Genomic DNA, 19,971 nt, shown 5'->3' on the forward strand with positions numbered 1-19,971 from the left:
CTGCACAAAATTATTTGCTGGGAATTCTGAGGGAACCGGTTAACTTGTCTAATGTACACTGCACAGGGTTTTGTTGAGCTTGAGAATTCCAAATTATCTTTTCAAATATGGGAAAAGATAATCCTAAAGTAGTAAATTGAACTTTTAGAAGTGCATTTAAAGATACTCTGTCTATTGATCATATCTGAATAAGGGCAAAAATAATGAAACAAGATAAATCATAGATACTGTAGAATTTCAGTCTTTTCTCAGTTCTAATGTTCTTCAGAGATAAATGATCTCCAACTTACTGATTTCAGTTGCTATGACAGTGATGTTGTGCCAGGGAGTTTCTTCCCGGTCAAGTGGCTTTGAGATGAATAAGGATCCATTTCCTGAATAGATGTTGAATATTCTGTCAAGGTCAGTGTGTCGATCCACAGAATATCTGTCAAGATACAGTATAACTGAGCATAACTATCTCCTGTTACATTCTCTAGTTTAGCTCACAGACACTTCTAAAACTTTTCTAATTTTAACTGTAGTTAATCAAGAATGTTTTCTTTACAATTAACCTAAGCTTTCATGTAGCTGCCTGAGGAGTGCAGTATGTTACAAACACTGAGAAATATTTTTTTAAGACTAGTGAGTGGGATGAAGAGCGAACTATTTATGTAAGCAGTTTGTTAGATTGATATTTGAAATTACATTTTAACTTGTAAAATGAATGCTTGAATAACAACTAAAAGTGGATATTCTTAGATAATAATTTGCAAATTAATTGTTTATTGGAAAACTCAGTCATCAAAGGACAGATATTGCAGATACAATTAAGTATCAATTTACAAAAAGCTATTTTTGAGATAGAATCATAGAATTGTTTAGGTTGGAAGGGACCTCAAAGGGACCATCAAAGACCCCCCTGACATGGGCAGGGACACCTCCCACTAGACCAGGCTGCTCAAAGCCCCATCCAGCCTGGCCTTGAACACTTCCAGGGATGGGGCATCCACAGCTTCTCTGGGCAACCTGTTCCAGTGTCTCACCACCCTCATAGTGAAAAATTTCTTCCTGATATCCAATCCAAATCTACCCTCTTTCAGTTTAAAACCGTTACCCCTTGTCCTATCACTACATGTCCCTCTCCAGCTTTCTGGTAGTTGCCCTTCAGGTACTAGAAAGCTGCTATAATGTCTCCCTAGAGCCTTGTCTTCTCCAGGCTGAACAACCCCAACTCTCTTAGTCTGTCTTCATGGCAGAGGTGCTCCAGCTCTCTGATCATCTTCATGACCCTCCTCTGTACCCTCTCCAACAGGCCTGTGTCCTTCTTGTGTTGGGCGTCTAATTTTTATGTTCGTGTGGTTCTGACTGTGCAGAATGGCTTAAAATGTAAAATGGCTCAAAACCAAACTCCTATAAAGGCTCCAGTCAGTCTTAAGAACTCCTTACTTAAGAACTGTTTAGGGAAACAAGACGTATTTATCTGGAGGCGGCCACACAGTGGGCAGTGGGCCTTTGGTGAGGAGAGGAGAGATGTCACAAGGACCATCAAAATCACCAGAAAAAGCTTTGGATTAGTTGTTGTTTAAGATGAAAGCTCTTAAAATCTTATTTTATGACACTTGCTTTTGTTGTGTTCTTTCCCAGCAATGAAAAACTTGGTTTACAGGTGTTTTTTAATTAGTCCAGTGGTTACCAGTCACTATCAGGTTAAACTGAGATTTTATACATAGCTTACTTAAAAATATTTTATTTTCTTTCTCCTCACACACCTCCTACCCTAAACCGTACTGCTGCAGGACATAACAGGCTTGTTCAAAAATGCAGAAAACAGATTTCCTAATCAGTTGTATGGTAAATACACAAATTTCAGTGCTGTGTTTGTCACTGCAGATAATAATAGCAGACAGCTAAGAATTACAGCAATTTCACAGCACTGAACTTTTACCTCTAATTGTTCTAACTTTCTCACAATCATTTCTTATTTAATATCATTAAATAGTTAAGCTATGGAACATGGTAGACAGTGTTATGTCTAGGGAATTATGATGGTAGAGAAGGCTGGCTGCTATCAACAAGCAGGGAGCACAGAAATACAATATTTTGAGTATTTTACATAAATTTGCTATTGGAAACGTGGTATAAAAGCATAATCTTATGAACAGTTTGGTGAAAATACTATAATATAATGCTAGTTAAATGCTGACCTCTCCTTTCTTTTTACCTGGTACCTATAGGCTGTTCTTCAGAAGTATAGCATACACGGTTAACTGTGTTTGCCTTCACAAGCTCCCATAGATATTTCTCTCCTTGACACTTTTCAGTATCCCTTATGGGCTTAATTACTCAAGTGGCCCCCTATTACATTGCACTTTCATCAGACTTTGTGCATGAGGCTTAACCCACATCTAAAGCATTTTATATTGTGGAATAGCTTACTTTATTGCATTCTTTGTTATATCTGGATCTTGGGCTACAACCTGCCCAATAATGCTTCCTTCCTTGGCATCTTCATCTACCTCTATTAAATACCAGGGTCTGCTGAACACTGGAGGTTCGTCTATATCTTCCACGGAAATTTTGACCAAAGCCGTGTCTTTGAATGGCCCCAGCTGAAGAAAACGAGGATCAGGATGAGTGTTGGTTGCTTCCACTCTTAAGGTGTATAACATCTTGTTTTCAAAATCCAGATGCTGTGGAGCAAATAATAACAATAATAATAACAATAATAATAACAATAATAATAACAATAACATCAGCAGCAGCAGCAATAACAACAACGACAATAATAACAGCAACAATAATAATAATAAAGAAAATGGTGTCACTTTACAAGAAATGGGAGTCAGTTTTATAAGGTTAAATTAGAAATACAGGTATTTTTAGGAGCCAAAGCTCTAAAATTTAATGCATCATAGAAAATATGAAGTATATTAGGGCTTGTTCTAGGTATATGAAAATAAGGAGTATTATAGATCAGCAAAGCAATTATGATCCCTCTGCCTACTACTTGTTGAGATTCCTGGAAAACCAGGAGGAGTCAATGTACAGAAAAACAGAAAGAAAGAAACAGGGAAGTTGGACTCAATCCACACGAAGGAGTTGCTAAAGGTCTTACTTGTCTCTTCTCATTGGTAGGAACAAGAACAATTATCCCAGCTCTTAAATGTTCTCTGTTCTATTTCCTTTTTGTTTATTCCTCCTCCATTACCATCTACCCTTGCCTATTTTTCATCAGGAGAAACCCAGACGTGTCCCTGGCCTCCATGTTCAAGAGTGAAAAGGAAAACTACGAAGTCTGATTTCCAATCTATGTGACTGACATTTATATTATGCATATCCATATATGCATCTGTATATATACATACATATGTGCACACATATAAATGCATGCACATACATGAATATACATATGTTTCCAAATATATGTGTATAGATCTATATTTTATATATATATGTAGATAATAATTAATTGTTACTAGTATGTTCGGTAAGAATAGAACCAAAAATTGTATTCAGAGTTTAACAGTCTGAACACTAAAAAGCAACGAATAAATCTGTCAAGGATGGTATTTTGAGTTAAATTTCTGACCACATCTTTGCTCTTCAGACTTCCATTGACATAATATGTGACAACTTAAGTTTCTCCAAGGTTGGACTTAAACCAAGACAGATTTTAGGTACAAGAAACCTGACTGTTGGACAGATGAGAAAGGGACAGTTTAGCCTTGGAGGTGTAAGTTCATCAAACTTCAGGTGAGCCTCCACCCCTTATGAGCCTTACTGCAGCATTCAGCTGACAAACCCCCCTGTCAACTGAACACCTCCAGGTTTTCACAGACGTAATTCAAAAGTACTGTGTGTGAGAGTATATATATTGAACAGACAGCAGCCACCGAAATATTGCTTTATGTGAAGTGACATGCCAGTAAATTTCCCTCGAGACCTGAAAATAACAGATATCTGCTGGAGAAAGTGAAGAACAAAACTAATACAACAACTCCTTGGCAGCCTGACCCCTTGTGAGATCTACCCTCCCTTCCCCTTGAAAAAAGAAAAATAACCGTAACACCTGGAGAGCTAAGTACATATAAAAGAGAGGGAGAAAAAATAAACCTTTTTGACAGTTATAATCCCTTCCTGTGTGTCCTTGTCAGTGACGATATCAAACATGTCTGATCCATCCCCATTGGAGATGCTATACTCAATCTCTGCATTTTCACCCACATCGGGGTCATTGGCTTTAATTCTGCCAAGAGGAGTCCCAGGTGGTGCAGACTCAGGAGAGCTGAACTGGTAGGTGCCTGGAAGAGTGAAATCAAGCATTTATTATTTTGAGAAGCTTTGTTCTTCTTGAATAACAAACATCTTCAATTTCACCTGGATTTTTAAGTAACTTGAAGTTTGAAACACTCTTAGAAAAATGTTGTTAGTCATCACGCTAAAATTTAAAAAAGGGTTTGGAGTTGATTGACAAACTGTCACAAAAATTTCGAGTGATTCTTCAAAGCCACTTAGTACTGTGCTTTTAATGCCTTTTTTTTTTTTTTGTTCTTTAGCTATAAGGAATAGAGAAGCTTAACAATAAGGCACCAGCTCTAACCTTGATTATTTAACAGAATAATAATTTTTTTCCTCAGCTTGCTATAAATGTTCCCAGATATATTTAGAAGTTGTAGGGGATTTTGGTTTGTTTTCTCAAGGCTCAAGAATTGTAGAAACCAGTGTGGATCTTGGAAAGAGATTAAATTAGAATAGCGCTTTTTTTTTTATTTATTCTTTTGAAAAATATATTCAGGATTTGTAGGTGTTCTGTGTGAAAGTAATTCATTCATCCATTATTGGTAATACATACTAAAGAGTCATGGTAAAGAGCAGTTGGATGCATGTTCATGTTAATTGCTATATTTAAATGAAATGCAGATACATTATGACTTTCTTTAATTTACTCTGCACATACTTTTTGTGCTCTTTCAATGGTTGGTTTCATTTAATGTTTTTATAATCAGGGTTTAATAGAAATAATTCTGATTACAGACATTTTAATCTTGCCTATGTGTATGAAAAGTGAATTTATATGTGTTTTCTGACAATATTTGCAATAGAAATCTAATTATAAAGACATGCTGTTGCAGAAAAAGTATTAATCAGATGGCTTTTTTGACCAGTCAGAACTACACAATGAAGACCTTTCATCACTAGAAAGACACAAATGTTTCTAAATCAGTATTTTCAGTTATTTGCTATCAAGAAAGTGTAAAAAAAATAATCCGATATATTCAACATTTAACACATGACATTGCAGAATCTGATGTTTCTTTTGATCTGTTTTCTCATGTAAATTAATATTAATTTACTGAGTGAAGTAGTAGCATTGGAAAAATACCTTAGGAGTCTGACAAAATTAGCACCTGATAAAATACACGATCCTTATTTGAAGGGCCCAATAAGAACCTGTATAAATGTATTGACTTGTAGTGAAGTACAGTCAATTATCTTTCTTACAGCTAGCCTATTTCCTATACTCACATGTCCTTTGCCTTCTTTTAAGACACTTAAAGGGTCCTGAAGGTTCCTCTTAAGTAAAGGAATATACCAAACATCTGAGTGCTGAGTTTCTATCCCCAGTTGTACAGACTAAGTACAAAAGAGTGTCACTGTAAATACCTTATATTTATATAGATGTGTAACAAAATGGAAGCTAATGCTTGATGCTAAATTATATTTACTGTTGCAAATTCAATGTTGTAAGTGAAAAATCAGCAGTAGACTGCTTGGCTGCAATCCACACAGACTAAAATGCATATTATTCCCTTAAACGAGGCTGAAAATGGGATGAAAGTTAGGATTCCTGGCAGCTAAACCACAAGTTTGAAGGCTTGTTCAAATTCAAGGGTTTGGAAGGTGAGCCAGAAATACTGTAAGACCAGATTTAATCATGCTACTTATGACTTCATCCAGAATAAATAACTCCCTTGAGTGCTTTTGCATCTGAAAGCATTCCTTTTTTTTTTGTGGTGCTGTGTGAGTGCTAAACATTTTCGGCATGCGAGATGACTAATTTGGTTTAGAGTACAGCTGAATTCAAAATGTGTAAGGTTTTCATTATGGTGCCCTTTAAATTCAGTTTAGGTCTATGTCTTTTAACTGTCCGTGATTCCTTTCAGAAAACAAAACAAAACATAAAATATTTTCCTTCTTAATGCAATTTGAACAACCAGTACTTCACAGTGCACTCTGCCATTTTCCTTTCTTCTGTCCCTCTGAGAAATCAGTCTTTAGTTCTTCAATACCTTGACATTAACTCCTGTTGGTTGCATTTGCAATTCACTCTCTGCTTTGGGCCACATTTTCATCTATTGTTGCCTCACATAAGAGAAAATGGAAAAAAATTGTTTTTGGAAGGAGCAGACTTCCAGAACCAGAGAGTTCTTTGAAGGTATTCCCCTCTTTATAACTACCTAAGAAGAAATCAAAACCTCCAGATGTCTCCCTATGTTTGATTTTCTAGGAAGTGTTGAAAACCAACCTGCTGAGGAGAAAGAAAATGAGAGGGAAGGGTCATCAGCAAAATGAAAATTGCACCATTGAATATATCCCACAGCAGGTCTTCTATAGCCCATCCAATGTGTTTCAGTGATGTTCAAAGTAGAAAGCTACAGAGAATATTGTTTGAGGCATCAGATTGTGTACATTTCTCTACAATTACCAAACACAAAGCTTATTGAAATATTCAGAACTTCTATAGACTTCAGGCATCAGCTAATTTTGAAAGAACATCAAAAGGAAAAAAGGCTAAAGAGACTGAAACCCCTAAGTTATTTTGCAGTCCTATGCATTCTTCACTCTTTATTTTTTTGATTTAATTTAATTTAATTCACCAACAAAGTTTACAATGCAATGTGCTGCACTGCATGCTAATTTAGGTTCAAGAATTCCTATTTGCCGAAATATTATGGGCTATATCATTTTATACGTGTTCAAGCAGTATCCCCTCCTGAAGTCAAACAGGAAGGTTGGTTAAAAATTGCTGTTCAAGTTTGTTATGTGAAGGTGATTCTCAGCAGATAAATTCTGAATGTGAATTCAAATTATATTTTATTTATGAGGACTGCAGCACTTCTCCTCCCCATTTTTAAAAAAAGCAATCTGTTACCATAAATAGAAATAAAAAAAGAATATATGCAATTTCAAGAATCCTTTCTCCCTCACTGTCAGAGTTTTATAATATTTTTTAAAGTATGTTCTAGGTTGACCTGTTTATACTATTCTGAGTGTACTTATTGCCATGGCACTGAAGTGCTTTTCAAGTTTCTTCAGGTCCAGGAGAGTGTTTTCTAAATCAGCTCTGTTTGTTCAGTCCTTGGTGAATCTGTAAAAAGAGCCAGTCAGGTCCCTAATCAGTGCCAACAAGCAATTCAAATTTTGTAATGTGGACATTTTTCCAATACGCACTGAACTGAGGCTGTAAATTTCTTCTATTCACAGCCTATCAAACAGTTATCAGACACTGATTATAAAAATTCGGGACTGGATTTAAATCAGTGGCCTATGATGAAAGGATCTGTAGAATGCTGCTGTGAAGCCGTCTGTATTGTGCATCTTTCTGTTGTTTTCAATTTTTTATTCTACAGAGAAATTTTAAGAAACTTAATTGTGTCAAACTGGTCTAGATTATCAGAATCGTTCAACATTAAGAACCGAACACAGATTACAAGTACCTAAGCCAGATGCTTAGAGTTCCAGCAGAGTACACCACCTAACCAACTCTGCCTGTGCAAGGTGGTACACTGGAAAATTTGCTGATGTATTTGCTTGCCTAAACACATGGAATGAAAAGTGTCTCCAAAAACTGAACCCTAGATTTTATAATTAAATTCCTCTAAAAACTTTCAAGTCCCTGCAGTTACCCTACGTTATTGTTACAGCTCACATTCCTGTACGCAAAGTAAGGATGGAAAGTTTATCACTCCAAGAAATATTTTTCTATCAAAAAAACGGAGTCAGAGATTATTTGCCTTAGTAATGCTGCTATATAAACAGACACAGCAGTGGGCCAGTATTTATACCAAAAAAAAAAAAAAAGAGAAAAAAAGAAGATCCCATTTGGTGACACTGAAATGGCTGAATTTAGAAAAATTCTGTTCTTTGAAAAACAACAGAACTGTTAGATGCTCCATACTCTGAGGGAAGCGAGGTGGATTGTCATTGACATCAGTCAGCGTGATGTTCACAGTGGTGGTCCCTGATAGTCCTCCCATCTGGCCTCCCATGTCTTTGGCCTGGATGACCACTTGATACTGTTCCCTGTTTTCTCTACTCATGTCTGGTAAAGCAGTCTTGATTATGCCTTGGAGAAGAGAGGAAAAAAGAAAGACAGAGAGGTGAAGGAGAAGAAGCACCACCCACTTTAATCTCAGTTTTTAAATGGATTAATGTAAAATGTACTGTGTAGATGTTAATCCCTAGCAATCAAAACTAGATATACTGCAATAAAACTTTCAACCTATGGCTGATATCATATTAATTTAAGAAAAAAGATAAATAAACATAGCAGAGACATTATTCATTGTTTGTGATGTGCTAAACTAATTTAATTATTCTTTCAATGACAAAAATATAAATATATTTTTTGAATTAATGAAATTTTTTGGCTACTATCCCCAGTTATAATTTTAATGCATTTTATAGTCTCCAGCCCTGGTGAGGTTTTGGTATTCTAGCACAAGGCCAAACTCTAACATGCCCTGGATTAATTCTTTTGGATTGTAGTAGATCACAGATTTTAATGCCCAGTGATGGCCAGTGTAAGTCAGCTAAGGTTATAGCTAATAAAAGAATTGGACAAGACTGTAAAATTAGTGTTGGAAGATTATTTTTAGGTGTCCGATTTCAAGAATTTCATAAATGTAATTTAAATATCTCAGACTCTTGTACAGCACACAAAAAGAGTAGGGACCTCAGGTGAGAAAACCAAAAATCCCATAGCCTGAGTGGAGAAGTGATCTAAATCCTCCTGGGATCTAGACCCCTAAAGACCTTTTCATTAAAGTGGACACACAGAGGCAGAGCTTTTTTTTTTTTTTTTTCTTTTTTGTATTTATAAGGGTGGTGGCTTTGTAAGGTTAAAGTGATGAGAGCTTTCTCTTGTGAAGTTGGAGAATTTAAATACAGCATCCCTTTTTGCTTGGAGAATTCACACCCCTGCCTTTCCTATCTCAGAAGGCGGCTCTCATTACAAGCCCAGCTTGATATGGAAGCTATACTTTTATGCAAAAAAAATAAAGCAACCCTGGAAAACTCCTACTCCTAGAGACTCCTAGAGAGAGAGTGAAACAAAGCAAACAAAACCTCTGTAGTCTAGTGCTGGTGGCATTTATGTCTGATCCAGGATTACCAGGTTCTGATTACTGTACCTAGGCTTGTTAATATATGTAACATTGAAAACTAAATTGGATAAAAATGAAAGATAATACCAGAACCAAAGATGAGAGCACAGGTCTCCCCCAAACCGTGTGCCTGCCTGACCACCTGCTGTCATCAGTTAATGACCATGTGGTACTGGTCCTGTTTCCCTGCTCGTGCCTGGTAAAGATGTTTTGAGTATGAGATTGGAGAAAAGAGAAAAAGGAGAGAGATAGCAAAAGGTGGAAAAAACCTAGGCAAATCGTTGTGCTCCCTTTTAAAAATGTAGCCATGTGACTCTCACCATCCTTTTGATATAATGCCCTTGCTGTGTTTAAAAAGAAATTGTTTCAAAAGAAAATTAGCCATCATTTGAGTATGCTCAATGGACTAGGAACTTCGGTGATTCTGGGCATGTCTGTGCTTAAATTCTGGATTCTCAAAATAGTACAACTTTGATAACATGCAGGAACAAACTGACACAATGCCTGCTAAATTTTACATGTATTAGGATTAGGTATCTGAAGTGGGGAGGGAGGGTAGTGTTGTTTGGTTTTTGAACACCAATTTTGGATTACAGATATCCAAAGTTCACACAAGGTTTTCTTCTTTGTGTCTATCTCTTATCTAATTTCCTGCATAACAGTGAAAAGGTTCACCATTCATGCTTTACAACTTAAAAGCATTAGTGCTTTTTGCTTCAGTTCTAATAGCTGTTGGAATCAAAGTGCAGTTTCAAAAAGCATCTTGAGTTAAAAATTGTCAATGGTTAAAAATCTACCATGAACTTTTAGAAATAATTAATTCACCTTTGGGGATTTTTTTTTTTTTACCTTATAGTCTGAAATTGTTTAGCTCCTTTTTTCTTTTCTTAAAGACAAACAGATTAATTTCCCAGAAATTGCTGTAAAATAAGCTTTACTACTTTCATGACTCTTTGAACCCTTTGCAAAATTCTACAACCTTTCCGAACTGTTGACGTCTACGGTTAACATTCATCTTCCAGAAGTCTTATTCATACTAAGCAGTTCTTCTTCTACAATAATATTATTTTAACAAAAAAGGCATACTTTTATTGTGATTCCAATTTCCATTAAGAAAAAGCGTATCAGCTTCTTGTCAAGTCATATGATGCCATATGCCTATTACAATATTTAAATTAAAGTGAAAAGCATCTTGATCCCTGCATTCTGTCTCTGTCATTGCAAAAAGTAAGACTGAATGAATTGCTAACCTGTTTCTGGATCCACGGAGAAATATGGCTGTCCCTGGAGGATGCTGTACACCACTTTGGCACTGTTTCCATAGTTGGCATCATCAGCATCTGTGGCTGTCACTTGAATAACAGATGTACCTAAATGGGTACCAAACAAGTAATCAGAAGATTTCAAAAAGGAACCTACTTCTTGTAAACCACATACAATGGTTTCAGTATTGAATTCAGTAAAAAATTGAGCAGTATCAGGTGGACAAATCTAGTGATATCCTACCCAAGCAAATAGTAAAGTCTCATCTTCCTTGTGACTAAAACTAAAATCATTATCACTTAAGATTCATGCTTCAGTTAAGCATGAATAAATGCATAGGGATTGTCACGTCTTTGAACAGAGCATTAAGTTTTTCTGGTGATCAAACCGGTTTGAATTTTGTTCTCTGATAATAACATGACCTCGGTTGAAACTGTTCACTTAAAAAGTAGGTAACTGCCATATGAAAAGTACCATTGTGATTCTTAAGTTTGGCTTAATCGATAAACTAACCTAAAGAAAATTCCTCATACTGATTTTCTGCTTATGTTCCAAATATTTGAACTCAGACTGAATACAAAATTTTGTCTCATCCTAACTAATTTTTAAGATGCTTTTAAAAAATTAGCTTGGTATTGCAGTAAAAAATTCTGTGGGATTTTTTTCTCTCTCAATCAAAGTTATCCGCCTATTTGGCAAAAAATTGTTTTTAAACAATAATTATGTTTTTTCAGCATTCACTTATTTTGCATGAAAATGGCTTACTCATGTCCTGTGATCAGAATGAGGAGAATATAGGCTCTATGGGATTAAGAGCTCTGTGGGCCAATACATTTGTTGTAGTTTATGGATTAGACGCAAATGAAAGCTTCTGTAGAGCCTTCCTTATAAGATATATAAGAGGAAAAAACAGTTCTTCGCAGTCTTTTATTTCTAAGCAATTTTCAAGATGTCAGGATACATTTTGGTAACGCAATCTAGAGCCTAGGTTGGAAGGGACCTTTCAGATCATCTAGTCCAACCATCAACCTAACTCTGACAAAAACCATCACTAAACCATATCTCTAAGCACTATGTCTACCCGTCTTTTAAATACCCCCAGGGATGGTGCCTCAACCACTTCCCTGGGCAGCCTGTTCCAGTGCTTAATAACCCTTTCAGTGTAAAGATTTTTTCTAATGTCCAGTCTAAATCTCCCCTGGTGCAGCTTGAGGCCGTTTCCTCTTGTCCTATTGCCTGTTACTTGGGAGAAGAGACCAACCCCCACCTCTCTACAACCTCCTTTCAGGTAGTTGCAGAGAGCAATAAGGTCTCCCCTCAGCCTCCTTTTCTCCAGGCTAAACAGTTAGAAGTGTTAGAAGGTCCTTAACAGTTAAAAGGTCCTTAACTCCTTGCCAAGGACAGAGGGCTGCCTGAGAAGAAGATTTTTACCCTATTTTTGGCTGGTTGTTTTTTATGTATCTCACTTTCCTTATAAGAAAAGGGTCTAGTGAGCACTGTTCACCTAAGTGATATCATTTCCTGCTCCTCTTTTTCTTCACCCTCAGCCTCTCTAGATTGAAGTTCACCCGGATAACTTGCAGCCAAGTATCTGTCTTGACTATAAATTCAGAAGATGTTCATTTACCTGTGACTAATGGAACTGAAGTGAATAATCTCTACTGTCACTTTTCAGTGTATAGGAAGGATTGGGGAAAGTAGAAATTCGGAGTAATCAAAACAGATTTATGAAAGCACATGTTATTATTATGTCCTGTTAGATGCATCTTTTTCTCATAGTACATAGTACCACTTTACACATAACAGTTTTATCTACATAGTAGTAACAATTCCCACTATTTCAGGTTATCTGAATAGCATGGCAAGAAGGGAGGAATACTTCTTTCTCTGCAACAAACCAGCAGAACAAAGTTGCAAAAATGCTGTGTCACAATTCATCTAACTCTGGAGAGGATTTTTGCCATCAGCGATCTAGATTACTTTTTGCCTGGTTAAACAGTTAGAGGTCATCTGTGTGCCAAGCTAAGCTGTAAAGATAATACTTAAGAAGCGAATATTTAAGGGTTTAGTGAATATTTATTCACTGAAGAAGTGAGTGTCTAAGGGTTAGCCACACACACTAACAGTGTCCAGCAGAACTGCGTGTCTGGATAAAGAATGGACATTTTTTTGGGAAGTGTAAATTTCCATGACTCCTATCTGCTTTCAGAAAAGCAAATAAATTAAATCCCATGCCTTCCCAAGACTAACAGGGAAAGGAGAATCAATATCACTTACTAGCCTATAAAAAAAGTAAAGGTCACCAGTAGAATTGTACGTTTATACTGTGTGCCACTGTAGCATCTAGGAGTTAAGAATAAAGGGAAATGTCCATCCCACCTTCCCCTCAAAAAACCGCAAAGTATCTTCATCAGGAAAACATTTTGCTGTAGCCTCCTGATCTAGGCACTGTCTTAGGACTGACATGGAGTGTCATAACAGCTGAATATACATTAACTTCTTTTTCCTGGCTTACTGTTTTGATGAAAAAAAAAATGATGAAGCCTGTTTTGAGAATCGTTTTTTTGTTTGTTTTTGTTCGTTTGTTTGTTTGTTTGAAGAAAGACATTTCAGAGCTCAGGGCAGTCTTTGGGAAATTTTTGTCTTTGTCTCATTTGAATGTATATCTTTGTTTACTGAGGCTCAAGTGCCGTACAATTATGGTTGCTGAGGACAGTATAGAAGCTGTAACTCTACAGAAACTTTGGAGGTCACTATCAAGTAATTCAAGTGGATCTTATATAGAATTAAATCTCATTATAGCTTGCAAAATAATGATGTTGTCTTTTATTTGTTGAATTTTGTACAGTGGTGAAAAAAATAGTGTTGTAACACCTGCTGCTTCCTAGTAAAATGATAGTACAATTGTGAACAAAATTAACAAAAGTGTATCCTCAGAAAATATATTGCCAGCATGCAGTTCACTGTCTTCTCTGACAAGAATCTGCCGTGTCATAAAGGAGGATCCTCATGGATGATAGGCAATGCTTATGCAGCTTTTTTTTAATGAGGAAAAAGACTTCTCTTAGCTTTTGGGGTCCAAAATGAAACCAGGAAAGGCAGTGAAATAAAGGAACTCAGCACTAATTATGAAGTAATTGGTAATGAGGCAAAACCAGTTTGGACGTTTTTAAAGACAACTATGCCCTATCCTCACCCCCACCTGGATGATTCCCACGGAATCTGGATGTATTTATTCACTAGTTTATTTATAGTCAAGGTTACCTCACAAGCAGCCTTTTGCTCACATTTGCCAGCAGAAGTCAGCATGATTTAAAATACTAATCAGGCTGCTAGGTTAGAAATTAGAAGCACCACACAAATACACCACACAAGCCAACTGGTGTGAAAGATGACAGAGAAAATGTGACTACAATTGGAGACTAAGGAGTAATAACATCACTTTTCTGCAAAACAAAGTGAACTTCAATCCAATCCTACCCAGCAAGCCTATCTAAATCTCTAAATCTGAGCTAAATCTCAGAATGCTCAAGAATTGTGCAATATTTTATTTTCCTTTCTTTTATCTTTTTTTTCTTATTTGTTTTGTTTTGATGACTTCTCAATACTTCTTTCACACAGCTTGCAGATTGTTTTGTTGTCTTTGTCTCTCAAAGATTTTCTCTGTGTCTGCATACAATGAGCAAGGAATTTGCCAAGATTTTTGAGTGCTGTAGCATTAGAATTAATTTTTTCCCCTTTTTCTTCTTTTCTAAGATGTGTTTGACTCAGTAAACTTAAGCTGTTTGACAACACATCTGTGATCGATGGGGTCTTAATGTAAGAGTAGAAAAACGCAGAGAGATAATTGTGAAGATAACCTGAGAGAAGACAAATCTAGACTTAATCTGTGTAAGTAGTGTCTCTGTGTGTGTGTGTGTTTGTGCATGCTTATGTATGCATGTATGTGCATGGGAGAATGTGAGTCCAAAAAGGAAAACGGAGTGAGAGAGAGCATCACCCCACATCTAGGACAGTATAATTCTGTGTCAGAACTGCGTCCCACTAGCACAGATTTCCAGAACTCATGAGAAGTGAGACGTAAATTTAAAAAAGCATTTGAAATGAGAATGCTTTTCTGAAATATGTTTAAAATGCTTTCTATTTTTTTGTGCTATTCAGTCTTTGAAAGAGTCCCTCTGGTATAATTCGGTCTCCTAGCACGATACCAGAGTGCATTGCAAAGTTGGAGTAAATAGGTTGCAGAGGACTGCTGTAGTGCAAAAGAGGTCTTCCGCTAGATGAGACAGGCACAGATTTTGCTACCTTTCATGTAAAGTTATATTCTTCAGCATGCAACTCTTGTTCCTACTTGGCTCCTTTAGTTGACATGAATTAAAACAGCTTCTGCCAGTCAGAAGAATATATCTGTGTCTATTTGAAAATGCTATTTTTACTGATAACTTTTTTCTGTAACGTTCATTCTGAACAGTAATCTCCAGCTTGGGTGAAGAAAATGAGCAGATTATGTTGTTAGCGTAGAATGTTTCAAGATTCCACCATGAATACCAGATCAAAAAATGGCAGAGTGATTTAAATATCATTCAGAACCATGACATTTCTTTTCCAAAGGGAATTCTGTAACTTCAGCATGCATTTTGAGTTTGACTGTGACATTTTTTATGGAAGTGGAATTTCAGATAAATTTAAACTTTTGATTTTAAGAAAAAAATAAGCTGCTTGGTTTAGGCTTTGGCCTTCTAATATAAAGTTTTCAAAAAGTAATGTGGAAATTAAAACCTGAAAAAGCTGAAACGGTGTTTTTTGCATTAGTAGATGGCTTCCTTTCTATTTTTTCTCAAGCCAACTTCTGTCAAAATTAGCAATTATTGAAAAGTTCTAATTTTTACAGGGAACTTTTGTGTGTGTGTATCTAACTCAGTTTAAGAGAGAACTCCATTCAAAGCAGAAAGGCTGTTTCATTTTCAGAAATAGAAGACCAGCTGGGGTAAGTGGAGAGGCAGGAAGGACTTTATGTCCCTAAAGGAGAAGCTCTTGTGCTTGCTTCCTGTTTTCAAGCGCAATGACAATCTGCTGTTCATGAAGTTTATTCATGGAGGGAAGATTTTAGAAGTGGATTACTTTTAAAAGCTGAAAAAAATTTGAGCGCGCTCTGGAAAATCTCTGGAGACAAAATTAGGAATTTTGTTTGGTTAAAAGCCTAAAGGAGATATTAGACAGATAGTTTGCTCAGACAGCATGGCTCCGAGGATTATTTTAATGTGGACATACTATGGAGATGCCCCTGCTGAAGACATGAGTGAAATTTTAAGTGAGCCACAGAAATGTTGAGAGGTATTTAACCACATTTGTTTTTGAGAGCAGGTTGTTCTCTCTGCACAGGAGTCTGTGCTTAGGCAATGAACTGGAGAAATTATGAACTAGGAGCAGTCATATGGCGCTATCGAAGCCTAAAAAGTTTAGGAACCCATAGAATTCACCACCAAGGATCTCATTACCACATCAGTTGGACATTACTACATCACTTCAGACTGCTTTCTGTACAAGGGGCAGAGGTAAATGAGGTTGAGATATGGTTTGAGATGGTTGGTTTGAGATATGGTTTGATGGTTGAGATATGTTTTGACTGGAAGACAACTCTACCTAGAAAGCTGAGAGAATAGGGAACTGCAAAGTGAACTTTTCTCTTTTTAACATGAGCACAATTTAGTGGAGATTTCACTAGACTGCTTTTTCTTCAGTTGATAGCATGAAAGGTTGATAGCATGAAAGATTTGTAAGAGCAAAGGAAAGGAAGAGTAAAAGCAGAAAAGGAGCATCAACAGGTAAATAGATAAATGATGCAAGCTAGAAGATGAATAAATGGGCATGGGTGAGAAAAACAAATAAAGCCAACTTTGGACAAATAAGGAACCTGAGAAACCAGACTCAAAGAAGCAATAACACGACACAGGAAAATTAAGATGGAACTTAAAATGTAGTTCAGCCATATATATTAAGCAGAAATATATAAAAAAGAAAAAAGAGAGGAGGCAAAAAGGTGTCATAAAACAGAAGGTGCAATATTTCATAAAATACCTTTAACCAAGTTGGTGATTTTTAATAGTCCACTGTGTAGGTATGAAGTGAAACTTAATTTCACTTGAAAACATGCTGTCTCTGATTTTTGTTTATATAATCTCACATAATGGCTGATTGAGAAGTCGGTTGATGTGCTAGCTCCTGTAGATGGGTACTGTACCTTTGATTTTTATCTGCCCACTGATCTCCTCTCCAAGAATCACAAATTTTGCACCACTGTGGTGTAAATAAACAGTCACTGTAATCCCTGCTAATGCGACTAAAAGTAATTTATGAGACGTACAACAAAATCGAGCTATATTGCATGGTATAGCCTTACTTCTTCCCTCGGAACTACTTTTCCTCTCCATTTCACTTCATACCAGCAAAACCAGATGGACTTTACCACCCATTCTGCAAATATGAGATATTATTTTTGTGCAGCTTTACTCCGGAAACAGTCCCTTGTATTTCGTTAGCACAATGGGGAAATAATTCTCATCATTTCTTGTATGTGTTGTGTTTTGATGTTTTGGAGTTTTGTCCAATGCTTCCTTTTCTGTGACAAAACAAAGTTACATTTTAGATTGTGTTATCACAACTTGCATTAAAGAAGGAAGTTCGTGCTAATGATTGTCTCACCACATTGAAAGATGCAGTGTGACTAAACGACTCTGTCTTTAATCTGCCTGAAATGCTGCATGGGGTAGAGGCTTTTGCCAGTGAATACAACACATACACCATTGTAACATAATGTCTGAAATTGAACTGGAAAAGAAAGGCTGAAGCTGAACAAAGCCTCCAGCCCTCACCCTCCCACTGTTCAATACCTTGATACAGTAACTTTAGTTTTCCTTTGGCGGTAATTGTAACTGTGAAGTGCATCGGATGCCCTGCATGAGAATTTGAAAAGCATTATGGATGCAATAACAAGTGGGAAACAGTAAAAAGAATTAGAAGCAGTTTGGAGTATTGGTGGGTGAACAACTCTGTGTGTGTTTATTCTTGTGGGAAGCTTCTTTTTCCCCTTCTCGCCCTAAAGAAAGTCACTTCTGAAAGAGCAACACTGGTGCCATCAAATGGCAGTGATAAATAGAGAAAAGAGTGGTCAGAATCTTTCAAGTGTTAATGTTGACTAGTTTTTAGATTGCTTTTTCTAGCAACTAAAGAGGTACAGTATAAAGTGATCTGCTATCCATAGTAAATGAACTGCAGCTTAGAAATCTTTTCATTTTGTTCAACATGCTGTACATACTTACAATTAAAAACCACACTTCTTTTAGGCAGAGAAAGTATCTGCAGTCTATGTTCAAAAAGAAATTAAAACCAAAAATGAAAACGATGAATCACAAAATCGTCCTCAAAATTTATATTGAAAATAATGAAACTCACCAGTAGCATGTTTCTGCATATGGAGCTGCTATGCATATGGTAAGGTTGTTCCAACTAGAATTAGTTGCTAATGAAACCAATATGTTGAAGGAGCAACAAGTAATGCCATAATATGGCAGTTAGTTACCCTTTCTCTGACCACAATGCTTTTACAAGAGCATGTGGAAATAGGCCAGCTTTAGGTACTGACGGCTGCCATCCATGGCAGGTCACTCACAGGGACTCCACTACTTGTTTCCTTTTTAAAGATGAGCGCTAGTGATCTTGGCCCTTTGCCCCATCTTAACTTCTGGAATACTCCAATAGAGAGAAAGAGCTTGCAGCTGTTTTTATGATAAACTTAGGAAAAGCTTGTCCCTGTTGATCCTACTAGGAGAAATAGTAGTTTGTAAAGGCTGCAACATGGTTATCTACTGATTAAAAATCCCAATTCCTAGCCAACAGTTCCAACCAAGTTTTTAGTTCTACTTATAATTTTGAATTTACAAAATAATGAAGTAATCATAGGGTTGTTATTTCTTCATTACTCTCAGGGCCCTTGCTTCCTGTAGCACAGCTTTAAGAAGCTTTCTGTTTTGCCCTTTTATTTGCTCAAAAGAACTTACGTGGGGTCCTCCATAAAATCTCTAAAGGTTTCACTTAAGAGCAAAAAAGCAAGCTTAAAATAAACAGTTTTCAATAATCTCCACTTTTTAGAACTAATCTTTGAGTTTCTTATGTACATGCCTGTACAGTTCTGTATTTTACAATGCAACACAGACAGGATTATGAATTTTTTGGTAAGGAACAAGTTAGGTTTCTGTACCTATTTTTCATTTGCTCTCTTTTTTTTTTTTTAGCTTGGTTTTTGTATCTCTTTATTAGATTTTGAAGAGTCTCTTTAATATGGATTTCTGTCCATGTCAGGGAACTAGAACCTCACTCTCATTTGCATCTTCAAAATTCTTCTGTAATACAAGTAGATTAAAATCTTTACAGAGTTTCTACCTTTTGCCAGCTCTGCAAATAGGTGCCATTTGAAACCGTATGTGAATCTCTATTATGACCATGGGAATGTAGTAAATTATTATTAAGACAACAGGCTGGCCTTATATTTATTGTATATGGGGGCATTTTCATCATCTGTGGGAACTCCCATTTGGGTAGTGATAAAGTCTGTCTCAATAAAACTGTGGAAAATAGTAATTTTCTATGAAAATGCAGTAAATGAAGATATTATTGGTAAACTCAAATTTACATTAGTTCATAATATATGATTCATGAAAGCGTCTTGCTTCTGTTGTGTTTAGATACTGTCGATGTTGTCTCTGGAAATGACAATAAAGACCTGTAATTTGGAAGAGAAATGGAAAACGTCTGGTTGAAAGAGGTTAAAGGCATTGATTCCAAATTGCTTGTTTGGAAAAAACTCTAATTTCCAATGGTTTAGACACTGGGGTGTCTAGGTCTCAGTGAAATTTAATTGAACATATGCCCTTAAATAGTTTTTCTTCCTCAGGTAGATCCATATATATGCGTAGCCAAGGTATCTTTTAAAATCTTATGCATTAAGTCAGTGAGTATTAGTCTTCCAGACCATGAAATATAAGACTCTTTTTTCCTGTTCACTGTCTTAACCACCTCAGTGTGCTAAAGAGGTGGCTATTACTTAGGTGTCTTTTTCACAACTGTCACATATTTTGACTTTATGAGGAAATAAACCTTTCGATTTTTTGTTTATGTCTCCAGTATACTGTGTACATAGCCTTATTTATCATCGGCTATTTATCATTTGCCTTGGAGCAGAGTGAAGTAAGTGTTATTGACTTGGCTTTCTGACAGGAAGCTTTGATGAGAATTTGCAGTTTATTGGCAGCAACTCTGTTAAATGCAGGATATTCACACATGT

At 36.3% G+C, this 19,971-nt stretch overlaps 1 protein-coding gene across 2 annotated transcripts in view; it reads right to left on the bottom strand.

The window, feature by feature from the left end:
• CDH9 (cadherin 9) overlaps positions 1 to 19,971 on the bottom strand; it is a 68,631-nt gene that overhangs the window by 14,524 nt on the left and 34,136 nt on the right. Inside the window, exons 3-7 of one of the 2 annotated variants that reach the window (XM_054191272.1) lie at positions 10,619 to 10,738; positions 8,162 to 8,329; positions 4,096 to 4,283; positions 2,419 to 2,672; positions 291 to 427 (exon numbers count right to left, since the gene is read on the bottom strand). In XM_054191272.1, coding sequence (XP_054047247.1) covers positions 291 to 427; positions 2,419 to 2,672; positions 4,096 to 4,283; positions 8,162 to 8,329; positions 10,619 to 10,738 — 867 coding nt within the window. Of the gene's footprint in view, positions 1 to 290; positions 428 to 2,418; positions 2,673 to 4,095; positions 4,284 to 8,139; positions 8,330 to 10,618; positions 10,739 to 19,971 lie in introns of both variants that reach the window. The other variant, XM_054191273.1, reaches the window with a different exon arrangement.

The sequence above is a fragment of the Rissa tridactyla genome, chromosome 2, assembly GCF_028500815.1.
Source record: "Rissa tridactyla isolate bRisTri1 chromosome 2, bRisTri1.patW.cur.20221130, whole genome shotgun sequence".
In the NCBI taxonomy this organism is placed as follows: domain Eukaryota; kingdom Metazoa; phylum Chordata; class Aves; order Charadriiformes; family Laridae; genus Rissa; species Rissa tridactyla.